The 24789-nt window shown below is 45.7% G+C and overlaps 1 protein-coding gene across 1 annotated transcript; it reads left to right on the forward strand.

Annotated features, from left to right (window-relative positions):
* The first annotated feature begins 11 nt into the window (after positions 1 to 11).
* THSD1 (thrombospondin type 1 domain containing 1) lies at positions 12 to 24156 on the forward strand. Its single transcript, XM_035323763.1, has 6 exons — positions 12 to 141; positions 3615 to 3791; positions 5171 to 5309; positions 10279 to 11241; positions 18721 to 18879; positions 22044 to 24156. The coding sequence occupies exons 3-6, from the start codon at positions 5252 to 5254 to the stop codon at positions 23414 to 23416; spliced, it is 2553 nt and encodes an 850-aa protein (XP_035179654.1). The 5' UTR covers positions 12 to 141; positions 3615 to 3791; positions 5171 to 5251; the 3' UTR covers positions 23417 to 24156.
* Positions 24157 to 24789: the final 633 nt, after the last annotated feature.

Below are 24789 nucleotides of genomic sequence, written 5' to 3' on the forward strand. Positions count from 1 at the left end.
AAAAGAAAAGAAAAAACACCTTCGTATGGGCTCGCTGGGAAGCTGCGGAGACGGCTTTCTGCTCGTCGTGCAGGTAGTCCCGAGCGAATTCCTCGGGATTTCGGCTGCGTCGCGACCGTGCCCGGTGCTCCGGTCCTTAAGGTAAACTTCTCCGGGAGTGGGTTTCCAGAAAAAAAATAACATAACCGTAAAAATTAATATATACAGGGGAACGAAAAGATCAAACGGCTGCGCTCGTCTCTTACCCCCCGAGGTTCATGTGAGGTATCTTAACGTATTTAATTTCTTTGCGTTCATTATTTGTTACAGCTCGGACATCGTCCCCCAAGCCTCCTTATGCTTAATAAACTTATTTTCGCTTTGCGTTTTCCAAAGTAAACCTCGTCCGTTTACTCGCTCCGCTGTAGCCCTCCGGTTTCAGGGGCTGGGTGTTGCTGGCCAGCTCTTCGGTTGCTGAGCTGTTGTCAGTAGGGGCTGAGAAACCCCGGGATTTTGTCATCCCAGCCCTAAAATATCGATGAAAACAGGCTTTGCCAGCTAATTATTTGCTCCCCTGCACGCAGGGAGATCTCGCGCTGTCAGTTCCAGCCTGGCAAATGGAGATGCATGATTTTAATAAAGCCATTATCTGATAACAACGTAAAACCGTCTGATGTGTAAATAAGAAGGGAAGATGCCTTTGAGGGTGGCAGCCCGAGCCCCCCGCTGTGGCAGGCATCACAACCGTACTTTTCTCCCTCACCTCAATTCCTCCCCGGGAGCAGCGGCACGGTTTTGGCCGTGACCGCTCCGAGTGGTCAGCGGCGATTAGGTTGGGATAAAACGTGACGCGCACCTGAGGGGCTCCCGCTTTCGTGTCGGGGGTGGCGGATTAGATGAGCAGTTCTGAAATTCCCAGCAGGTGGTAGCGCTTCAATAGCCGCCTCATCTCGCGCCGCAATAAGCAAAAATAATTAATCTCTTTGCTGACGGACAGAGAAAATATCTCAAATTTACAGAAATGTTGCGGATACACGCTTCTCTCTTGCTGCTCGTGCTGCTTGGCCGCTTCCTCAAGTGAAACGTAGGGAGGGTTTAGGGACTTTCAGGATTGGAGTTGCTGTTTTACTGCCTGCCTCTCTCATGCATAACCCCAGCTGTGCAAATTCCAGGTTGCAAAATGTTTATAAATTGTAAACCCCTTGTAAAACCCACTGCAGGGGATTTGCAATGAGGAGGGCTGAGGATACCTGGGGTCAGGGCGAGGTACAGGCTCCAATGCACTTGTAGTCTCGTTCATGGTAGCTGATTGATTCCTGATGGTCCCTTATTAACTGCAGCCTCCCCTCTGCTCTCTGAAGGGGGAATGGTTGCTGAGTGATATATTGATGGAGCTAGGAACAGGTTAGCTGTGCTAAACCAGTGGGTCATGGCACTCAGAGGAGCTGACTGGTTTGTGAAACATCAAATCTGTTCTGTGGCCTTTGATACTGCTGGAAAACCTACTGGAAGTCATAAATCCAGTTGGTGTTGGTGTTGTTGTAAAACTTGTGGACTGTCCAGAATGATTACAGAATACTTAATGACCTAGAGAAATAGGGATATTATCTGAATAGGTGAATGTATGTGGCACTAAGTTGGTATATAACCTGTCCTATTACTTCTTTAACTGGGGGGAAAAAATGTTGCAAATAAAATTGTATCTTTGGTTGTTACCTGGCTTCTGACACTGCAGTGCCTACAAACCTCACAGTTCCTGGTGGATTTCGTCTCATAATACCTGTACCAGACAGTGAAGTGCTATTTCCGGTGAAGAGCCAGAGGAAAGCTAAGTGATGAGACCAAGACCATACAGGAAATCTGTTGCAGAGCAGGGACTCGAAGTTTTCCTGTGTCATTTACATCACACACAAGCCCCTTGGTCTTCATTCCCAAGGCCCTTTATGGCTCATCCTCTCCTTATCTGTCATTTCCAATTCACTTTGGAGAGGAAGTCTTCCATTTCCAGTTAGCCCATTATACCGTCCCGTGGAACAGAAAGCATCTTTTTCTGCTGCTGCGTGTCTGCTGCATCTCACACAATGGACCCTTAGTCCCTGCTTGTCCACCAAAGTAATAAATTAAAAAAGCCAATTATTCAAAGTCTGATAGCCGCCTCTGTTCAATCGCTGCTCATCTCATGAAGTTAATGAACTCGAGGTAAAAGATCTGCATAGTGTAGAAAGCATTTCAGACACATTGTCTGCCTTGAAAGGCAAGATTTTCTGCGGGTGCTGGAAAGGGAACAACAATAGAGCAGGGGCAGGAGGTGAAGAAGTGGGAAATTTTTGAGAGGGGAAAAAAGAAAAGGGAAGAATTGTAGGAAGAAGGTGGCTGAAGGGGAAGAAATGTGAACCAAGAATAGAGGTCAGTGCAGTGTTTGCACCAAGCAGGGTGGAGAGAGAGAAAACTGGAGAGGAACAAACACATGGAGAAAGAAGGAGGGGAAGGAGAGGAGGAATGCTATGCTAGAAATGGGTGGGCAGTTCGTAGGCTGAAAGCTGCTATTAGAAATCAGCTGGCAAAGGTGTAAAAACTCAGGGAGACTTCGTGCATGCATGTTAACCTAGGATTTGTTCAGGGAATCCTCAACTAGGTTGGTAAGTCGGGGGGCTCCAGCTGCATCCAGTGACAGCAGAGGGAGAAGTAGCCCCTGGCTGGACTTGGCGAGGCACCTGATGGAAGCGCTTGGAAGTTAGTTTTGGTGCCGTTTCAAATACTCCAGTTGCAGCTTGGGTGTTGCCTGCACTGCCCGCCAGAGCCTTTTCCTAAGCCAACCAAGATAACACAGATGAAAGGGTAAAAGGGAAGAAGGGTTGGGGTCCGGTTCATGAAATGCCCAAAGGCCCTGGTGCTGGGCTGTGTCCACAAACTGGCTTAGAAAGAGCCTCTCCTGAAAAGTTTCTGCTATAAACATGGAGCAGGAGAGTGGGGATGGGGAGGGGGGGCAGATTAATGATGCGATTTGCTAACATCATACATCTGACAGTGGCAGAAATAGGAATAGAAGTCAGGTCTCCTGTGTCTCACTCCGGTGCCCCATCTAATGAACCATGCTGCGTTTCCATCTGTCAGCTTGACATGCGCAAATTAAAATGTATGGCAACTATCTCAGGAGTATTCTCCTGCCCGGTCTTCTTTCTTCCTTAGGATGTATTCCTTCTTCCGTAGCTTTGTTTCCTTTCTGCAGTGTGTCACTCATTAGGCTCATATTAAGATGATTTGAATTTTATCTGACACTGTGTGATTGTCTAAAAACAGTATTTGCAAAAGACATTTGAAAAATATGTGGCTAAGAAAGCTAGAGGTGGAAAGGACCCATTAAAGCACCATTGTGGTTACTGCCCATAAAGCATTTTTATTTCCCCTCTCTGGTTCAGTGCAGTTTCAAGCAGTGCCATGTAACTTCTACTTACTATTTTCCTTGAGTGATTATGCCATTGGCCAAGGCATCTCTTGCAAACATATTCAAACATATTTTTTTAAACCTGCTTTTTCTTTCTTGGGTCACTCTTTGTTTCTTTCTTTCTTTTTTTTTTTTTCCCTTTAAATGCCCAGTGAATGGTTAATGATGGTTAATAATGGTTAAATCCCAGGACCACCAGCAGAGCAAGCCTCCGACACGACACCGTGTCTCTTGACAGTAGCCGGTGCTGCAGAGGAGAGCCAGCTCAGGAGTCCTTCGGGAGGCAAGCAGGGAGCAGCAGCCCCTAGGAGCAGGCTGGCCCTCCACCACTCTCTGCCATCAGGCTGCCCCTGGCTGGAGGCACGAGGTTTGTCTTCCTGTAATTTACAGCACAGCGAATGAAATTGCAGGTGTTTGGGGTATCACCGTCACTGCCTAATTCATTCTGGAGCCTTATCAAGTTCACGGGCCAGGTGGTGATGATTCCCCAGTAAATACGGACAGCTATTGTTGTAATGGGCCTTTGCTGAGCAAGGCTGTGCATATTCCTGTTAATCTTTTATTAGAAATTATTCTCTCCAGCCACTTGAATTAAGTGTCTATGAGAAACCATAGAGAGAATTGGCATGGAGTAGACAGGCGAAGAAGTCAAAATAATTTAAAAAGCTTTCAAATAACACATCGGCTGAATCTTAGGTCAACAACTCTTAGGTCGATAACTCAATGTTATTGTTGAAATATCTCATTATTTTTATGATTCCTGAAAATGTACCTGATCTTTGTCATGCCCAGTTCTTGTGTTTTAAGTTTATGTTCTGCATTTTTTTTCTCTCCTAACTTATGCATGCTCCGGTGCCAGTTTTCTCTCATAAAATCAGGTTGTAAACTCTATTGAACAAGAATTTTCTTGCATGTTTGAGTGACGGTAAGCACAGTAAGGCTTACTTTCAAACACTCCCATGCAATACAAAAGAGAGCAATTCTCATATTTTGAGAAGGACTCCTTTGAGCTCGGTCTTCTCTTTTTTAGATTCTCTCTTGCTTCTGTTTCTGGAGCGAACTGTAGGTTTTGCTGCTGTCATTCTGCTTCCAGCCTGTTTTATATGATTGTTACGAGACTCGTAACGACTAGTTTAAAGCACATTGAAATAAAATTGTGAAACCTTTTTTCAAAACGTTCTCTATTTTTGTTGGCATAACCAATGCTACATAGAATGTAAACTTAAAAAAATGATGGAGGAAAAGTTGGAAGTTAGCACTTTCTCCAGCTGATCAGTCTGAATGACATAAAAAGCAGTTATAGATCATTTATAGAGCCAGTGAGATAACTAAATAATATTACTAGACCTGAAAACAGGACAGTTTGAATTGTGTAGCAGCAATAAACCTCCAATATCTGCAACTGTTGAGGTCAGAGTTACATCTTGTATAAAATACTTCTTATTTTGCAGTTCTGAGTGTTGATTTTAATGGAAGATAAGCACAAAAGCAGCTACTGCAGTGCAAAGGTAAATTGTTGTGACCGGTCTTCGTTGTTCTGTCTCAGGACTTGACATTTCAAGAGGGAAAATGTACATTGAATTGTAGTTGTGCTTATCCATTGATCCAATATATGGATAATAATGGTTAGGTAAATGAGAGAAAAGTGTTAATTAATGGTGCGAGATTTTTTTTTTCTTACTGGTGGGATATCTTCTTGTATTTTATGAAGCAAAGTTAACACAGCTGAATTTTTTAAACTTTCAGGTGTTCTTGAAAAAAGTGCCTGCACTTTGGAGCTGAAAAAGGACATGAGGAGTAAAAGGACCTGGGATCTCACTGGTCAGAATGAAACAGATGTTGAAAGATTTTTCAAATCTGTTGTTAGTGGTGCTCTGTGACTACGGTGAGTACTAGAGCTTTCAAGGGAAAACTGTGAGGTGCATATTCACAAGGTGGCTTTGGATAGTGTTGTTTGCAGGATATCTGCTGAAATGTCACAGAATATAGTCGAGGTCTTGTGCAATATGTAGGTGGAAAAGACAACTCAACTTGCATAAGCTGCCCCTTTGGATCCAGCAGGAACCTTTCCTGCTGTGAATTTGCTCAGAGAAGTAAACAAGATAAATGAGCACATTTCTGTGGGCATCATCAAGGGGCTGGCTATGTTAGAAGCAGTAAGGGGAGCTCTGCTCTCTTTTGAGACTTGTATTCTGTAACATTTAACACCTGTCTTGGAAGCCAGGTCTATTTTAGGTGTCTGTACCAGGGTGGGAGGAACCACAACATACAAGTGCCTGATCCTCTCCATTAAATATAAAAGGAAACTATGGTGGCTGGCAGAGATGGAAACATCTACAGTTCAGGCAACCTCCTATGAGTGTGTGAGACCCCATCTGATGGACCTAAGCTGTCGACTCAGAGAACTTTTGAGAACAACGAGGTGTTCTCTCCTTTGACTATGTAAGAAGCCAAAGGATGGGATTCATATCCATTCAATTTTAGTCATGTAAAATTAGGCAGCTAGTCTGTTGTTGTTTGAGTCACAAAATGGCACATCTTGAGGGCAGCTCCAACCCATCTGCAGTCTGAAATGTGTGGGCTGAGAAAGCACCTCCTTCTCTCCTTCAGCTGTCAATGGAGATTAAACACCTCATTTAGGTTAGACAGCTACAAGATAGCTACAAGTCTGAGGGGAATCCTATGGATGGCATCTACCTTTTCCAAGAACATACTAAGTACAAGGTAAATTTGCAAAGATAATCAACTCTTTATTACACGGTGATTTAGAAATTTTGAAAACGGGACTCTTAATTTGTAAATAATACATGCTCTCAAAAATTACATTCATAGTTTAAAAGCAGGTGTTAAGGAGAGAAATGGACCACAAATGTGTAGAGTTTGCTTTTCCTGTGTACGTGAGAAAATATGCTCAGCTACCTGTACCTTTGTTCTTGCTCCGTCTCCCCTCTAGAACAAGGGATCACTAGATGCTATAAAGAACCTAGAGTTGGCCTCTCTTAGATGAGCTCAAGTCTAATAGAGATGGAGACTCTTGTCTGTGGCTTTTAGTACCACGTGTTGTTTTAATAAGACAAAATTAGCTAGCTAAGTTAAGAACAGTGTTCTGAGTGGGGAGCGGAGTGAAGTTAAGTATTGAATTCACTTAACTCAGGGAGTGAGGTGAATGATTGCAATATCCACGGGTTCTTGGTGAGCCAGTCCTGCAGGCATTCACAACTAGTTGACTCACAGGTAAAAGCAATTGTTTGGGAACGTTATAGAGAGTGGCACAGTGAGTAATTAAAAGGTGCAGTTAAAGAGCTAGATCTCTGTTGCAAACTTCAGGTGCATCATCTTTTCCCTTATTTCCAGTGAAAGGGTAGTCCCTAATTCTGAAAATAACTTACAAACAGGACATATCTTTGAGTATCACATATGTACATACATTTTAGAGAGCTATTTCCCTCATATGCTTCTGAATTTTACACCAATACTGCACTTTAAATGAACAAGTCTATTGTGGAAAATTACTGTAATGCTACAAAAAAAGAAGGTTCTAATATACAACAAAACAGTATTCTAATTTCTTATCAGTTTTTCTGATGTGTTTGTTCTTCGTAGCTCTGTTGTGCTGATGGCTGACAAGCCAACATCACAACCCAAGCTGGCTTGAACACAATTAAAAATAAATAAATATCAGAAGAGCACCCTCAAATAATAATTCTCACTCTTCAGAAGAAAAACAAGGATTTTCCTTTTGATCTTTCTAAGAGGGAGCTCTTGCAAAGACTCCTCTGGCAGGTTGTTGGCGCCACAGCCAGACTCCATTCAGTGGGAGACCATTGTAATGACAACCAAAAATATACAAACGCATTGAAAGCTGCCCCTGACTGGCTGTGCAAACAATTGGGACCAGGTTTTGGCTTGTGACAGAGCCATGCACGCACAAGAGGCTGGAGGGCAGCTGAAGGAGCACGCAGTGGAAGCTGGCTGCTTCTGACTGGCAGCTTCTGGAGCACTGTGGAAAACTGCTACGTGGGCCACCTGTGAGTGTGAAGTTGTTTTATTAAACAAAGGGGGGAGAAGGGATGCTGTGACCTGAGGGGTGCTAGGCAGAGCTCTGCAGTGCTGTAACAGCATCCTGCGGTAATGCTCGCTTTCCTCACTTCCCAAGTGATCCGTATTAGGGTGGATGGGAGCTACATGGCAGTCCCCTGGCCTCTCTCCAGTCCTCCCACATGCGTACACAACAGTGTTATTTCTTCTGGTGTGGGCCAGTCCAAATAAAAAATAGTGCAAATGAGTAAGGAGAGGAGAACAGTAGGTGTAAACATCAGTGCTTTTCATTACTATCACATCAAAGTTTTTGTTGAAAATTTGAAGCCTGAAGTTGAAATTTTTCACAGTGGGTTTTTGCCACGGCCTGATTTCTTTTTCCCTTACTACATTTCAGCCAACTTGAATCTGGCCAGTTCCTTTGTAGAGAAATGCATCATTTTGCCCACGTTCAAAGAAAAAGCCCAGCAACTTGCAACCATTTCTCTTGGAAAGTCTAACACAGCTGTGGGAACTTCATGTGTGTTAGAGAGCTCATGGAGCTCTGGGACATGCTTTTTGTTGTCTGTACGAGGATGTGGTCAGATTTGGTCCATGTGCAAGTCCTTGCCGATGAGTTAACAATGAAGCTCTCTGAGGGGCTGAGCATGCTCCAACTCCCTTTGGCTCCTCTTGCCAGCCCTGCACAATACTGTGCATGCTGCAGCCCAGGGCAGCAGCAGCATGTTTGTAATGTCAGGCCCTGGAGGTGCTTGTTCTGTGCTGTCTGCTCCCCTTGCTGGCATGCTAGAAGTGAGCAAGAAAGGTGAGAACTTGCTGGAGTTGAATTGTTGAGGTTGCAAGGAGTCTCTGGAAGCCATCTGGTCCAACCCAGAGCAGGTTGCCCAGGACCCCGTCCAGGCGCCTTGTGCCGCTCTCCCAGGAGGAGACCCCACAGCCTCTCTGGACAGCCTGGGCCAGTGCTCAGCACAAAAGTGAGAAAGGCTAGGTAGTTCTGAGAGGCCCAGATAGTTGTTCAGTTGATATTTGAAGTTGTTCAGTTGATATTTGACAAGTTTTCACCTTTGGGTCTGTGCCCTGGTTCCTAAGACACTAAACTAGAATGGTGACATTTCTTCATCTTTTAGGGTCATTGCAGGGATAAACTCATGAATATTTCTAATACACTAATACACTGTGATAAGAGCACAATAGAAGAGTCCATGGGGGAAATGAATAATTCTGTGTTATCAGGATGGATTTGGGATGGTGTGCAGTCAATAATACATGGGACCACCCATGGAAGAACAAGAATAAAAGAGCCCTCTGGTACGAGGCACCATCCATCTGCCAAATGAAGCAGGATCTTGTGGAAAAAAAATGGTATTGACTCATGCAAATTAAAGGCCGACTTACAGCACACATATGTAAGAGCATACACATGATTTATATGTGTAAGGCCGTGCCTACAACCTTCATTCAGACGTTAGGGATGTGGTTGGAGCTGGCTATTTTAACTGCCTGTTACAGCTGGTGAAGAGTAATAGGCTGTTCTGGTGCACGCTGATGTAAGTGGCTATAGCTGGTCAGATGAATTGCTTCCTGAAAATTTTTGCTGCTGACAGGAAAGTGAATCCAAGGAGACGAGCTCAAATTGAAGCTTGCAGTGGTAGTTGTCTAGTATTCTGTGAGATGAGTCCTGCTGCTCCCAAATGCTGAGTGCTTGCCTTGGCACTTGCAGTGTTTTTCCAGCACAGCTTTCTTTGAGGTAATCTTAAGACATATGTAACAGATCGAACAAGTCAAAGTATTGTTAGTTGATACTACTTACTAAAGGATTGCTTTAACTGAAGTCTTACAGTTACATAGCACCTTCCATCCAAGACTCAGAAGCCTTTTTCCAGACAATTTATTATATAAAGATGTCTCACAGCACGTTCTGTATCTGGAGTAAATGTATGCAGTCCCCATTTTTCGGATAACCTTTCTGCGTCTGAAATCCTGAAGTTTCAAGCAATGCAGAAAAGCTAGCTGAGCTGAGAAGAGAAATGTGATCTTCTCAATCCAATGCTTTAGATATCATCTATCCCCACTAGTTACAGCATGTCTCAGGGTAATTTGGCAACTTGCACAAACATGGTCATGCAAGAAGTGCATTCAAAAAGCCTGTGCCATTTATAATGAAATGATGTCATTTAGACATGTTGCACCACATCTGAGACAAGAAAAGTGCTGCAGTCACCATCACTGTTATTTTCAGCTCTTTCACTCAAGTGTCTCTGTGATGCAAATGAGCAAAATGAAAGATTCATAAGACAGAGCAAGAGAAGAGGCTTCAAAAAGCATCATGCAGACTTCCTATTTTATTTAATTTGAGGGACATTTTTCATGTTTCTGTATTAAGAAACTACTGTTTTTTTGTTTTTGTTTTTGCTAAAATAAGTAGAACAGCTGGCCATTGTGAAGTGGGATTCAGGAATCTACAAGTGAAAGAAGTGGAGATTTTCATGGTCTATCCCTAGAAAAGAAGTTATGTGTGAATCTTTTTTTTTGTTGTTTTTGAAACCTTGTTTTTAACCTTCCTGAGTGTGTTGCTACAGTGAACTTTGAGCTGTTCCAAATCACATCCCTGCACAAAGGGGAGGTGGTGAGCTCTAATTGCTCTAGTTACAACTTTTTTTTTTTTTTTTTTTTTTTGTGATCTGATTCACTTTTAAAGTTTGAGCACGATTTCTTAAATATCCACTTTATAAATATGTATTTTCTTCTGTAAGTTGCATAAGCAATCAGTTATCTCTCTGTTTCTTAACACTGTTGTTACGCTGTTTTCCTTTCAGTTCTGGGTGAAGCAGAGTACCTCCTGTTGGAGCGCCCGGGTCATGTAGCCTTCAGCAACGAGACGGTGTCTGTGGAATATCGGTACTACAGCCATGGTAATGTGACGGCAGAGAACCTGTCCATTCTCCTGCTGGATGCCAGCACCAACGAGATCATTGCAAGAAAACAGCTTCCCGTGAACCAGTCCCAGGGGATGGTAGAGTTTGAGTGTTTCTATTTCACGAGTGCTGGGGACTTTTTGTTCAGAATGGTCTCTGCCAGCGATAATAGCAGTGCTGCTGCTGCAAGTGGAAGAACATCCACACTCCATGTGGAATGGCCCGTATTTCACGTTGATTTGAACAAGACTTCAGAACAGCCTGGAAGCTCCCTTCAGGTTGGACTTTTTACAAACGAGCACTTGTGTGCCACGAACAAGACAGTGGTGTCGCTGGATGTGATATTCACCAGCGCCCTTTATGAACTAGGAAGAGTAAGCTCTGATGAGATGCTGGGCATTAGAACTAGCAAAGGAATCCTGCTGTCTAAGTCCCAGTGGGTAGAGTTTGATTGTCCGCATGTTGGTCAAGAAACATACATCACTGTGTTACTGAAATCGTTAGCCACACATTCCCTTATTGCCTCCATGGGACCCATAGATCTCCTCCACAAATTCGGATACAGACTGGTTGTGGCACCAGAAGCAGTGTGCAAAACTTTGGTTCAGGTCTTCGTAGTCTCGCCACCGTGCACTTCTATCAGTGGCAAAATTGTTGTCTATAAAGAGGCTGTCAAGCATCCCACTCTAAGAACATCTTGGCTCTATGAGAACACCCTTCACCCAGGAGACAACAGGACAGAATTTAACTGCACTTTGTTTGATGTGGGGAAGAACAAATATTGCTTTGACCTCTATAATTTCTCAAACCGAAGCCATTTCCTACCGAGAGTTAAGGAGTGTATGATGATCCAAAGGAATATGGGTTTGTACCGACGTTTGTTTTCTTTTAGCAGAAATCAGCACTCTTCCCAGCCAACACGGGTAACGATAAATCGGTTTGATTGTAGCGTCTCTTATTGAATAGCTGCCTTTTGGGTCTTCTGCACCGGAAAAAAAACAGTTGTAAGGGCATATATAGATGGGAACAAAATAGAGTGGACTTGTGTAGAGGTGTACACAAGGACATTTGGTAACAAATGGCACAGTGATAGCTTAAAACTACATAAAGTTAAGGCTAAGTACCAAGCAAAACTGTCTGGGGCCTCTTGAATGATGGATGCGTCTAGATCCAGTAAAGCTGAAACTTGGCTTTCTCACTGGTTTAAGAAGCTACCACAGTAGATCTGACCCACTGGAGACATCTATGCTGCATTTAAGTGTCTCAAAGCCAAAAATCCAACATTAAGTAGCTGTCTCGCTGTTTGGCTGAGAGAGGCAGACATCTCACAAGGGTGATTCATCCCATCCTAAGATGGGTAGAGAAGATACAGGGGCTGAATCCTTGCCTGGCTGTCTTTTTCTACGCTGTTTGCTGTGAGAGTTTAAAATCCTACCTGCTAGATACACAAATTTTGATGACATGAATCAAGATTTGGCCATAGCAAAAGACACTCTTGTGTCATCACTTGGGCAGCTGGAGGGTTTTTGCAGCAGCCTTTCAAGTCATGTCTTTGCTGCTGCTTAAGACAGACCGCAGTGCATTTCCTGACCCATAAGGCCACCTGCCAGACCATGGGCCACATCCGTACAGCTGAGCTCTTTTCTTCCAAGAAGATATTAGATTCATCCAACCTGCCATGTGGGGACAGTCTGCCGTCTGTAGTTCTTTGGCCATGACCAGGCATGTTCTGGGAGAGTGCTGGTTGGCAGAGGCCAACACCACGTCCACGAGTATGAATGATCACAGTTAAGGAGTGATCATAGTTAGGGATGATCACAAGACAGAACTTGAGCCCATTTCTCAGTCCTGTTTAAGGAATATCCATACGTTCTTTATTTTTTCTCTCTACAACTTACATAGGTGTAGCCTCATAGGCTCTTGGGGGTAGTAGTCCATGGTTTGGCAGGGTCTACAAATCCCAGTAGCACGGCAGAGGAAGCAGATGAGCCAAATGTCCGCTGGTTTGTAGAAAACTGTAGCAAGGGAGGGGCTGCATGTGTACGAGTGTTAGGTTGTGTTGCCCACATCCTGGAAGAGAAAAGTAAATGCTCTGAAGTTTTGGAGCAGGCTTGCATCCCTAGGTTATGAATTAGTCTTTCCCATGGGCACACTTCAAAGAGCTTGGGTTGAAAGGCTGGAGATGTATTCGACACATCCCCACCCTGGTCTTACTGCAAAGGAAGTGCAGGAGCTTGAGCCAAAAAAAGGGTCCTTGCACCTCCTGGTCTGGTCTGGAGTGGGATGATCAGGAGACCAGGAGCACAGGACATGGTCCAGACACAGCTTACTTAAACTAGGTTTCTAGTGTTGTGTGGTTTGTACTACTTCATTAATTCTGATATTGTGAGCTCTTTAATTAACACTCTGTACTAAGAATGACCTCTCTTTTTACCACATGCCAAGCCAGGTACGTAGTCTCTGGAGCTTAACTTTCCATCTCTGTATTCTCTGTTGGCGTGCACTGTCTTTGGCACAGCAAAGTCCACCTAAAAATGAAAGCACACTTCCTTAATCGAGATAATTCTCAAGGAAAAAGGAAGAGAGAATTCTCTTTCTTTCTCTGTGCTTGGGTGGTATTTATATGGCAGGCAGATACTATCTAGCTAATTGCCCTGACAGATGAATATGTAGGATATGACACAGCTACGCTTCTGTGCCCAATATTTGACTGGTTTTAATTGTTGAAATCCACCTTAAGCAATGCCTGCAAGTTGCTTTGTTTCCCGGAGCTGCACGTTAGCACCATCCCCACAAGTGCAGCCGAAAGAAATCAGGCTGCTTGTGAAGAACGCCTTCAAGTCAAACGCTGGCAAGTTGGAAGTGTCACGTCGACGAAGCCGATGAAAGCGAAACCACGTAGCCGTAAAGAAAATGTCAACCCAAAATTAATTAGACAGCAGCATGTCTGCCTTCGTGGCGGCATCTGTGAGACTTCAAAGCCCCCAGGCAGCACCAGAGAGGAGCGGGGTGTTCAGGGAGGTGTGTGGCGGCCCGAAGCGGGGCGAACCTCCATGGCCTGTGGGGGCTGCAGGAGGGATTCTCCTGAGCCCCTGGCCCTGTGGCAGGGAAAAGGAAAGTAGGTGCATTTCCTAATGAAGCTCATCTAGCTTCAGCCTCCCGTGAGGGTTCTTACTCTGCTGCTCTCTGCCAGGTGAGGCAGCTGATTCCTACCCATCATCTTCCCCTGCGAGGTGTTGGCACATCCAGATTGTGTCGGTCCTTCCAGATAACCTCGGTGTTCTTTTTGGTAAACTGAACAGATCGAGCCCTTAATTGAAAGGTGTTTTCTTCAGCATTTGATTAATGTTCTGGCTCTTTTGGGCTCCATTTCCACTTCTTTTAGCAATCCTTTTTACTTGACGACACGGTACCAGCTTTGGGTGTCATCTTCTAATGTTCTCCTCCCTGATGCCGTTCGAGCAGTAGCACTCTTGTCGAGCTCCCTGCTTACTGCTCCTCTGCTTTTACTTCCACAGATTGCCCTAGCTGATTTTGCCACAGCTTTCACCCTGGAAACCCTTGAGCTGTTCTTGCACATGACCTTTAGTTCCGCAGTCTGTTCTGCGGGTACAGCTTGTATTCCTTCTGCCTACGTTTTGCATTTGGCGGATTTACAATCTACTTTCTGTGATTTGTCCTAACTTACCATGGAACCTACACTGCTCCGTGCAATTGTGCTGTCTCCTCGTGTCATCACAGCAGCGACATATTTTCTCAATAACGATTTTATATTTATTTTCCTGTCACCGAGGCAAGCGTTGTATAGCACCAAACATTATCCTTATCCCTTTGAAATCTCTCCAAATGCATTCCCACTCAGGGATGATTTTCTGTTGACAATTGCATATCAAATCTGTCACCCTGCCAGCTCTTAACTCTACTTAGCATATGCTCTGTTATTATGAAACAAAGATACTCTCTTGTAAAAGATGAAAGCTCCTAAATCATTAAAATTATCTTCATCCAAACCACAGAAGATGAGATAAAGTTGATTTTGCAACACCTGCTTTGCACAGATCAGGCATCAGTCATTTTCCTGACCCTTCGTTGATCCAGCTCTTTATTCCTCATCCCTGGCAGGCTTTGGACAGCCCGTGCAAGAGGAGTCTGTCTGTCTTGTGTCTGGAGTAGGAAGGAGAAGGCTTCTGGTGACCCTGGGCAGGCCAGAACAGCAGCTCTTCCAGCAGGGGCCATCAGATTCAAGTCAAGTGTCACAAAAAACAAACAAACACAAACAAAACAACCCTGTGTTTTCCAAGGCTGTGAATCTGTCTATTAAACATAGGGAACACATTTATTAAATGTGAGCCCGTGCTCGTGGAGCTTTCTGTAGACTGCAGCTGGAGAACCTGTGAAGAAATAACAGAGACGTGAGTCACTTCATTCATCTCGGCGCAGCGTTAACTGTTGCACGGAGATGAGTCAGAGAGAGCCATGCAGCTAAGATTTTCCCCACATCTGACTGATTTATTTGAATGTCTGAGAAAGAAAACTCTGCTTGGTCACTTTAGCCAGCAGCAGAAGTGTTGTGGGCTCATTTGTTTCATCCCATTATCCCGTGCTTTGCGTGGCTGGGATTTGAGTGTCCCCAGCAGTGGGACCTTGGCTCTCCTTAGGAAGATGTCCCACATCCTAGCCGGTGTCTGGCTGGAGTCATTCGGGATGGCTCTGATAAAATTACTCAGTAGTGCTATGGCATATAAGCGGGCATATTTTCTTCATGTTTCCAGTGTTAATTAATTATTATTCTTTTTACAGTTTTAGTTACACTTCCCAGACCAGGTTCAGCCCTGGTGTAAGTCCTAATGAAGCCTGTTGCGCTTGCTAACAGCAGGGATGAATTTTGTTGCCTTCTCTCACATCTGATTTTTGCTACCTGTCAAAGAAATATATGGAAAGGTCGACAGGGCACAAGTAGAGCTGTTTCCAGCAAAGGGAAAGAGGAAGGTAAGAAAAACCCTTCTGGAGGGAGAAGCAGTCACTAAGAGTGCAGTAAGGAGTATCCAGGGGTCGGGCGTGGATACAAGGCTTGCATCAAACCCTTGCTCCCTGCGTAAGGCAGTATGGATCAGCCCTGCCTGCTATCTGCACGAGGATCTGGGAACCAATTAGCTCTGTTGCCTCAATCCATTTCTTCCTTGCATTTATTTAGAAACAGGCTAGTGCAGGGAGGCTTGCTTTGTGCTCCAACCTGCGTCGCTTATGGCAGTGAATCCTTAATCTCCACATCCCTGGCATGTGAAGAATAAATGGGGTGTTGTGGACTCGCCAGGATAGGTCCTGAGAAAAGATTTCAGACAGTGCCCCTGCGATTCTTAAATATGTCTGTTTATGGGGAAAAGACTATAATTAGCCCAGGCAGAGTCTGGGTTTTCTTCTTTCAAGAGGATGATCGTCCTTTCATTGTCCAAATGAGCAACCTGTTGGAGCATGCCACTGTTTCAGTGCACCCAGGCTGTATTTCCATGGGAATGGAGAAGCACGGGATGGCTGAGAAGGACGTTTTCCCAGGTCTTAGCCGAACACCACCTTGCCTGGTCTCAGGACCTAGAAACTGATCTCAGCTTCCATGAGTAGCCTGCAGTCCCCCAGGCTAGCAGGCTTTAGCATGAGCCTGTAAATAATTAGCGATTTTATCTCGTGTTACTGGTCTTGTTGGAGTGCTTCGACCTACCTCGTGCGTCAGGGTGATGCTGAGCATCCTGCATCGGCTGTGCTGTAGGACAGCACTGCAGGCTCACGGTCCTACTAAGGCCAAAACGCAGAAGTTTGGGGAGAGATGCTTACGCAGAGCACCAATTAACACAAGTTAATTGCATTTATCTTTCATGTTGGCAGATCTGCCAACTGTCAGCTCTTTCAGACTAACTCATCAGTTAGGTATCTTCACGTCGATAATTGATTCCTCAATTGCATATGAGAAAAGTTCACACTTATTAGAACTAGTTTGCAGTACGTACCGTCTGCTTTTTTCCCCTGGCACTTTGGATCTGTTTCTCTTAAATGGAGGTTAATTATTTCATTTCCTTGGGGGAGAATAAACTACGCTTCATTTTCTTTCACATTCTGGTAATTGCAGGAGGTTGCAGAGCGGGTTGCGGGGTTTAAATCTCCATCTTTCACAGGAGCTGGAGCATTTCCTGCTCTCCTGCTGCTGAAGGCGCACAGTCGTTGCCCCAAAGCTATGGATGCCAAGTGCTGAGGAACTCTGCCTTCTGCTGAAGTTGAAGTCAGTGAAAAGTGCCTCAGAGCAACAGGCACGTCATGGGTTTGACATCAAAATTAGAAAATTACCCATCCTAAATGTTACTGTACGTTAAAACTCACAGGCACGAATGCAGAGGCTGTTGGGCACCCTCTGCCCTCAGCACCCAGAGCCCTTCTGGATCTGGCCCTCCCTCTGACTGTAATTAACAGAAGCTAAAAAGAGCAGGGAATGTGGAGACAGGGAAATGAGCTAGCTCGCGCGTTGGAAGTCATGGGACTAATTTCTCAGCTGCTCACACTAATTAGTTTGTGAGGAGTTACATGCTTCTCCAAACAGCCTGCCTCCCTCTGCCAGGGGTGGGGGCACCTGTGGAGTCCCTCATGATATCAAGAAGGACATCGTGAGACCCCCAGGTGCTGGTATACCGTGAAGTCTTTTGGAAGAGGGATGGGTTGCCTATTGATTATGGCCACTTTTTATTTCTGCCTTCAGTGAGCTCTCTGCTCACTGGCTGGCGTGAACAGGACCTCAAATACCCAGAGAGGTCCCTCGGTGTTGTGTGGGCTTGATCGCGGTGCCACCAGGGTGTCTTGCTGTGCCTGTCCGTGCTGTGTGCGAGGCCAGGCAGATGTACTCCAGCATGCATCCGCCCCGATGTGCCTGCACATGCTTTTACAGCCTTGGCTGGCAGCGCGAGCGGGAGCTGAAAACCTCTGGGCCCCATCCTGACAGGCACGTGGGTGGCTTCATGTGGGCAAGGAGCCCCGCTGGTCCTCTCACGCTGCTCTCATGGACGTTACTTCACGCTGGCGTGCCCACAAAAGTTTGTAGGACAGGGCCCAAAGCAGTTAAAATGTGGCATTTGTTAAATAACGTCTGTATTTATTTTTGTTAGGGGCTTTACAAAATAATAGCATGCTACGAATAGAGCAGACAATATAAGGTGAAGTCGCAAAGCCATTTCCAGTCACCAGACACTGTCTGGTCCTGGAACATCACAAACTGCTCCCTGATCGGGAGCGCTGTGGCATCCTAGCAGCAAAGCAAGTGGGTAATAAAATTAAATATCATGACCCGTGTTGGCAGTAGCAACCATAAATTATTAAAAAGAAAAAATCTAATTTGCTTTTTGTGATTTATCTGATTTTCTGTTTTATCTCTGAGCAGGGAAATGGAGCAATTGGTCTGTTGTTTTTCTTCCTGATATGTTTTAAAGCCAGGCTGTTGAGTCGACTGACCCACAGGACAGTTCCCAGGGTACTTGTCCTTAAAGACTGCACCTGGACTCGTCCTTTATTTTGGGATTTAAAGTTACAGTCCTGTCTCAGTGTCACAGCTTTCAGGTGTGGGCAGGGTTGGTCCCTTTCTGTCTCTGGGTCCTCACTGCTCTGAAGTTTGAGTGCTGAGCACTGGATGAGCAAGTTACCTAAGGAAAAAAAAAAGGGATTGCATTTAAAAATGACAATGTCTGAGTTGGCATTAGAACCCGAGCCTGCCTCCACTTAAAATACAATAAATAAACCTGCAAAATTTCATCTTGAGTTAATTGCCTCTGTATAAGCAATAAAACAATAGGGGCCTGTAAAGCTGTCAGATGAACGACTCAATAACACATTTGTGTGCTAAGAAGATCACAAAGAGAGAAAACAGTATTGCCTCTTCATTAGGCCTCATAGGCTTCTCCTCCTTTCACAATCACATAAATCAGGAGTAACTACACTTGAGTCAGTGAAGCTGTTCTGCTGTAAAAGCAGCATTTGTCAGGTAGGGATTGGGCTTTATGAATATATAAATTAGGAAGCTGTTAAAAAGATTTGTGGGTTAATTTCCATTTGCTGTTGTTGCGGGCAGCTCCTGCCAGCCTCAGCGGAGCGTTGTGTAGCGTGGGGCAAAGAGAGGAAAGCAAAAGTGGGAGCCGTGCCTGATGGGAACAGGAGCAGGTCCCTGGATCCGCTTGCTCTATTGGCATTGCAGTTTGCGTTGTTTGGTTATTTATTGCTTTTCTTAAACAAGAGAAGACAGTTCGATGCCTTCTTTGTCTGGAGAGGTGAGGCAGACGTGTTCCTCATTGCCATGAGCTTGTGTGTTTGCAGAAACGTGGAGCCTGTGGCAGCCCTGGAGCCCCTGCAGCGTCACCTGCGGAGATGGTGTCCGGGAGCGCTTCCGAGAGTGTCTCACCTCCTCGCCGGCAAAACCAGGCTGCGCTGGATCTCCAAGAGAGACCTCCTCGTGCTCCCTGGAGGATTGTTTGAGTACGTAGCTCTGCTGTCTTTTGTCTTGTCTCCCCTGGCAAATGCAGGTGGTGTGTTACTTGAAGGGGGGATGGCATCACATCTCTGCGGTTGACGAAATCGGGCTGGAGCATACGTGTGTTTGTGGGACAGCTGGAGGCAGGGCTCCAAGACTTATGCATGCTCTGGGTGCCATGGAAGTGGTTGAAAATCTCCAGCATGGCTGAGGGTTTGGGGAAGGGTGGGAGGAGAGGTCTCAGGGCCAGGGAAACAAACTCTGAATCACAGGTTAAAGATTATGGGCAGTGGAAATCTGTTAAAAATATAATTTTCTGGCTTGCAACTAGAGGAGGCGTATATTTTTGATATACTTTGGAACAGGTGTGGAAAAGTCTTGCCAGCAGTGAGAATATCTGTAAAAGAGCTTTAGATGTGCATAATTCCTAAAATGCATGGTATGGTGGGATTCATGACAGTGTAGTAGCTGACGCTGAGAATTTCTCCAGTGTCACCTGGACAGGACCTCATGTTTTTTTCCAGCTGAGCCTACTCTGCCACTTCTCTGTTTCCTGTGCTGCTTCGTAATCAACTTCCAAATTTTCTCTGCTTTGGTGAGAGAGGCCAAAGGTCCGCCTGCTCAGAAACTGGCTGATGTGCCTCCAGTGCCTTCGTTTCCCACAGGTGCCACAGCCTGGCAGGGATGGGGATGGGGAGGCAATCAGGGCTGTGCAGAATATATTCCATCAAGGCAGATTTTGCATTTTGTCAGTTTTCATGCAGCACTTGAAATGTTTTAACAGATTATTGTTAAGGTTTCTGCTGGTTTTCATCACTAGAAAATGCTGCTTGTGCAAGTTTGCTTACATTGTAAAGCTGCAAGTGTAAGCAGAGAGGAACGAAGCAGATGTTTAGGGGTACAGTTTAAAGCTAACACCCCGCTCTAGGGCTGCTTGTCTTTCCTGTGCCAGTCTCCATCAGAGTGCTGAGGGCAATGGTGACACCAGAGAAAATCCACGGGTTAGTTGGTGTTTTTCCAGAGGTGCTAATGAGCTCTCCTGTTCTGTGCCTTGTATTACCTGCTGGAGGGGTACATAAATACTGAACTGGCTTGTTGGTTGAACTCGGTTCCTTTTTAGCCAGTTTCACCCCACTCTTCGGGAGCTCAGAGAGCAGTCACGGTACGCAGAACCGCTGCAGTCTGAGGCACCCCAGAGCAGGTCTGCAGAGTGAGCAGATCTGAGGAACCCCCTCACATTCCTGCAGGGTCTCTGGTTTAATACAGAGGGTTTGTATAGAGAAAACCCACATGCACAGGAGGTCTGCATCAGCACCCGTTGCCAGAGGATCATCTGGGGAAATTACTTGCTTCTGTCTTGCAGATGGTTTCTAATCATCCTGCTCCCAAGACAGGCTGTACAGAGCTCCACCTATCTGGTTCTGCCTCGTTGAGTCTTACATTGCCCAGGCAGTGTCTTGACAGTGTCCATGATCTGACTGAGCCCCGGCTGGGAGCGCCACCCCCCATGCTCCCCCAGCTGTCCACCCCTTTCCAGAGCAGGCTGTTGTGCAGCTATCACTGCAGTCGTTAGTCCAGCAGATGGAGCAAATGGCTGAATAAATGAAACCAGCGCACGGCCTGAGGGCAGAGGTAGATCGGGTGGCAAGAGGAGCAAACCTGGGTAACAAGATCCAGTTTCAAAGCTTGCTGTTTGCTAGCTGCTAACTTTGCGCTCCAGGTGATATAGCACAATGTGCATTATGGAGATAAAACAGAGTCCTTGGTAAATAACTGTGAGAAAATGGGACTGAGAGAAGGATGAGCAATGAATGAATTGCACCAGCACTACTGAACAGGGCAAATGTGGGTCCTGCCTTCTCTATTGAGCTCAGAACAGCAGTGCTCCTTGTTCTCTGGGCATGGTGGTGCTGGGTTCAATGTCAGTTTTAGGGACCCTCAGAAAATATTCAACAGGCAGTGCCATTGCTCTTTATGCTGATATCGACCTTCCAGAGTGACATGAAGATCAAACTTAGGATCGTGGCAGGATTTTTCAAAGGTCTTGGGGCTGTCTCATAGCCCTGAGTCAAAGAAATGGGCCTTCAGCTCACCCATTATTGTAGCAGCCTGGGAGCTTCTGGCCTGCGTTTGTCAGTGTAATACATCCTGCACACTTGATTGCTCACTTCTGAATGAACATTTTTTTTCTGGATTATGGGCAATACATTCAGACTGGTGTCTACTTCTCATTTTTCTGCACGTGCATTTTGTGTGGTGGACAGGCACTGTGAGGCAGGTAGGAGCATCTGGCAAGGCTTACAACAGACTGTCCATAACCCTGATGGAAGGCTCTGGGTTCTGGATAAAACTAGGGACTGGGGCAAGGTTGTGTTCAGGTTGAGCTCACAGCTTCATGACCAGCTCTTGACAACCTCGTGCAGTGTGATGTACGGGTGAGACGTTTAAATAGGGCTGCAAAAAGTTTTGAGATGTTGATATTACCAGTTAGCAGAGTATTCTTCCCCTTTTGAAGGTCCATCTCCAGTTCACAACAGAAGAGTGTTAATACCAGAATGCCCATGGCACCAGAGCAGTGGAACCTCAGTTAGGATCCTGCTGAACAGGGGAAAGGTTTTTGTCCTCTGCAGGGGACAACACTGGGCAACAGTTGAAGAAGCACCAGCAGATGACTGCTCTGAAAAGTTACACTTCCACTGCCAGTGCTCGCTTCAAACTGCAGAGCTCACGAGTCAATAATTCTCATGCTTCCTTAAACCGTCCTAAAAACAATTTTGAAGTGATACCTAGTAGTTCTACTAGCATCACTAGGCTTATTTTTACCCCTTTACAGCACTTCTCACAGGGAGATCTTGATGTACTTTGTAAAGGAGGGCAAGTATTATTATCCCATTTTACACAAATATAGGAGTGTCTTATGGAAAGGGCAGAACAGGCAAAGGTACTGATTACATCTGAGAGGTCTACAGATTCCTTGATTTAAAGTGAGTAATCTGTCCCTGCCAGTTCAAAGTGATCAGTAGGAAGTCACCTACAATGAGCAAATCTTACTGTACCGTATTAATTAGTTACTTTTGCTTTTGCTTCGTAGTAAAGTATCCATCCTAAAATACCAAAATGCTGATGACTGTGCAGCTCTGGTGACAGACGTGTGTGCTCTTTGTTACAGCTGCCAAGCCTTCCACCCCACCTTCTGTCCAGCCAGGAGAGGACCAGAAAGCAAATAACATAGTCACCATCACGGGTATCTCCTTATGTTTGTTCATCATCTTTGCCACTGTTCTCATCACCCTGTGGAGAAAGCTCTGCAAAGCTCAGAAGTGCAGCGCCGCTGTGCGTCGAAACTCCGTCCACTCCCCTGGCTTTCGGAAAAACTCCGACGAAGAGAACATTTGCCAGGGCAATAAGCAGCGGGACAGCTTCACTGAGGGAGGGGATGCCCCCGTTAACATTCCTCTGACCTACAGGCGAAGCCTCCAGTTTGCCCAGGAAGATGATGTCTCTGGAAGCGAGAGCTTTCAGCCAAATGCCCAAAAAATAATCCCTCCGATCTTCAGCTATCGCCTCGCACAGCAGCAGCTGAAAGAGATGAAGAAGAAGGGCCTGACCGAGACCACCAAGGTGTACCATGTCTCTCAGAACCCCCTCACGGACACGGTTGTTGGTGCCACCACAATGCTTCCCCTGAGTGCAGAAAACCAAGAGGAGGCCGTGGCGAACAAATTTCGGATCAAATCTCCATTTCTGGACCATCCAGCTGGTCAGCCCAAATTCCCAGGAGAGGGCTGTAACCCTAGGCTGGATTTTCCATTCTCCCAGGCCAATCCTGCACTGAGCCCCACGCAGACCTTGGTAAGGAGAGCTCATTTCAAACACCCGGATAACAGAGGGGAGATGTCGGAGAGGGGCTGTCACAGGAACCCGCAGTTCAGAAGAACGGCCAGTTTCCACGAAACTAAGAAGGCCAGGCCTTTCCGAGAGAGAAGCATGTCCACCCTCACCCCCCGGCAGACCCCTCTTTACAACTCCAGGACCAGAACGTGGGAGCAGGGCTTGGAAGACAGAGCACGGCCAAAGCTGAGAAACGCCAACCCGACATGCGACAAGCTGGATCAACCCCACGGCACCGTGCCGTGCGAACCGCAGGGCCGCGGCACAAAGTGCCACCACAGGGCGTGTCCCCCAGGGAAGAAGCTGGATCCCATCGCTGACCGCCAGCCTGCTGGTCAGGAGAGGGCAGCTGAAAAGCCCGAGGCCAGCCGAAGCAAGCGGGGCCCTTCGCCCAACCCCAGAAGTGAGTGGCGGAAGGAACCGGGCTCAGCTGGCAAAGATAGTTACCAGAGAGGCCTAACGATCAGTCCTGCCCAGTACCGAAAGGACAAGTGCCAGAGCTTCCCCTTGGACCCCGAGTTTGCCTTTTATGATAACACTACTTTCGGTTTAACTGAGGCAGAGCAACAAATGATCGACCTGCCTGGGTATTTTGGCTCAAACGAAGAGGACGAAACGAGTACTTTAAGTATCGAGAAGCTGGTGATCTGAGGGACTCCGTGCAGCCCTACAGGAGGGGCGCGTGCCGGAGAGGATCTGCAGAATCTGCTGGCTCCTGGTGGAAGGAGCAGTGGGAATTGGGTTCCCTCTTCGCTTGGAGAAGAAGGGAATTCCCAAAGTCTGACTTGTGGGAACGCATTCCTTCCTAATTACTGGAAAGTGCTTCCATATAATTATTTTTTCCATGTGTGTACCTAACAATACACACAAAATACCCTGGGAAGTCTCGTGTCAGTGAAGGCATGACACAGGAATAACCCATGGGGGTTTATTGCATAAAGCAGTCACATTTCATGCATCCTACATAACGAATCCCGTTGATCTGGCCTTTTTCACCTTGTGAAAACCTCGTGCTAGTAGATTACGGTATCCTAAAAGATCCGTTGTCCAGCATCCTCAAACGTCTCTCCTAACTAGTGAATCATTTCCCATTTAGAAAACACAAACCCCAAGTTGTGAGCAGTTTTCATCATTTTTGTGGTCATTACTGAACTGTGTTGATTGGCTGTGATAGTTCTGCTAAGTCTCGTGGTGCTGTTTCTTTTAGCTGGTCGGATGAAAGTGCAAACAACTGACACGAAACATTTGGGGAGAACTTAAAACCGAGGGGGTGTTTTTCTTTATTCAAGATTGATATTTTCTTTCTGCCAGTATTTATTCCAAGAAAATACAGTGATGTTCAAATATTTCCAGGAAATGAGTAGAAAAGAGCATGCTACCAGGAAGGGCAAAGAAGATTGATGATCAAATTTTAGCCCTCAGAAATGTTACTGGAGCATTTCAGCACCTGTAGAAGACAGGAAGAGAAGCCTTTCTATAACCATCTTCACCTTTATTAAGCATTTCAGTTTTTGTGTGTAAACAAATTGACAGTAATACTACTGCAGCAAGCTCAAAATAAATTATGAACAAAACCAACGAACAGCACGTTTATTTCATGAATACCTGGTTTGCAAACACGAAGGATACAGGCTTGACATCTGACAATTCCCAGAGAATCTTAAGCTGAAGTACAAAAGTTACATTTTTTTTTCTTGGTTTAAAATCATAGCTTAAAAAATCGGTGATTACACACTGCTGCAAGTATTCAGAGCTGGGTTCAAGCCCCAGTTGACAACAGAGACAGAGCTCAGGCCAGCGAGAATGACTCAGAGAATTTGCTTGCCATTTGTTAGAGTCACCGCCTCTTCAGAGAGTTTGCAAGGAGAAGGGGAGTGCTGTTGGGCACAATCAATAAAAGAAAAGATGCTGGCAGTGGAGGATGGAATGAGGGAAGGTAGGTTCAGGCAGAGAACTGTCAGTCTTCAGAAAACTCTCCCAGATGGAGACTGATTTTTATGGGAGGGCTCACAAAGGGAGGGTAG

This window comes from Oxyura jamaicensis, chromosome 1 (assembly GCF_011077185.1).
Source record: "Oxyura jamaicensis isolate SHBP4307 breed ruddy duck chromosome 1, BPBGC_Ojam_1.0, whole genome shotgun sequence".
Classification (NCBI taxonomy): Eukaryota; Metazoa; Chordata; class Aves; order Anseriformes; family Anatidae; genus Oxyura; species Oxyura jamaicensis.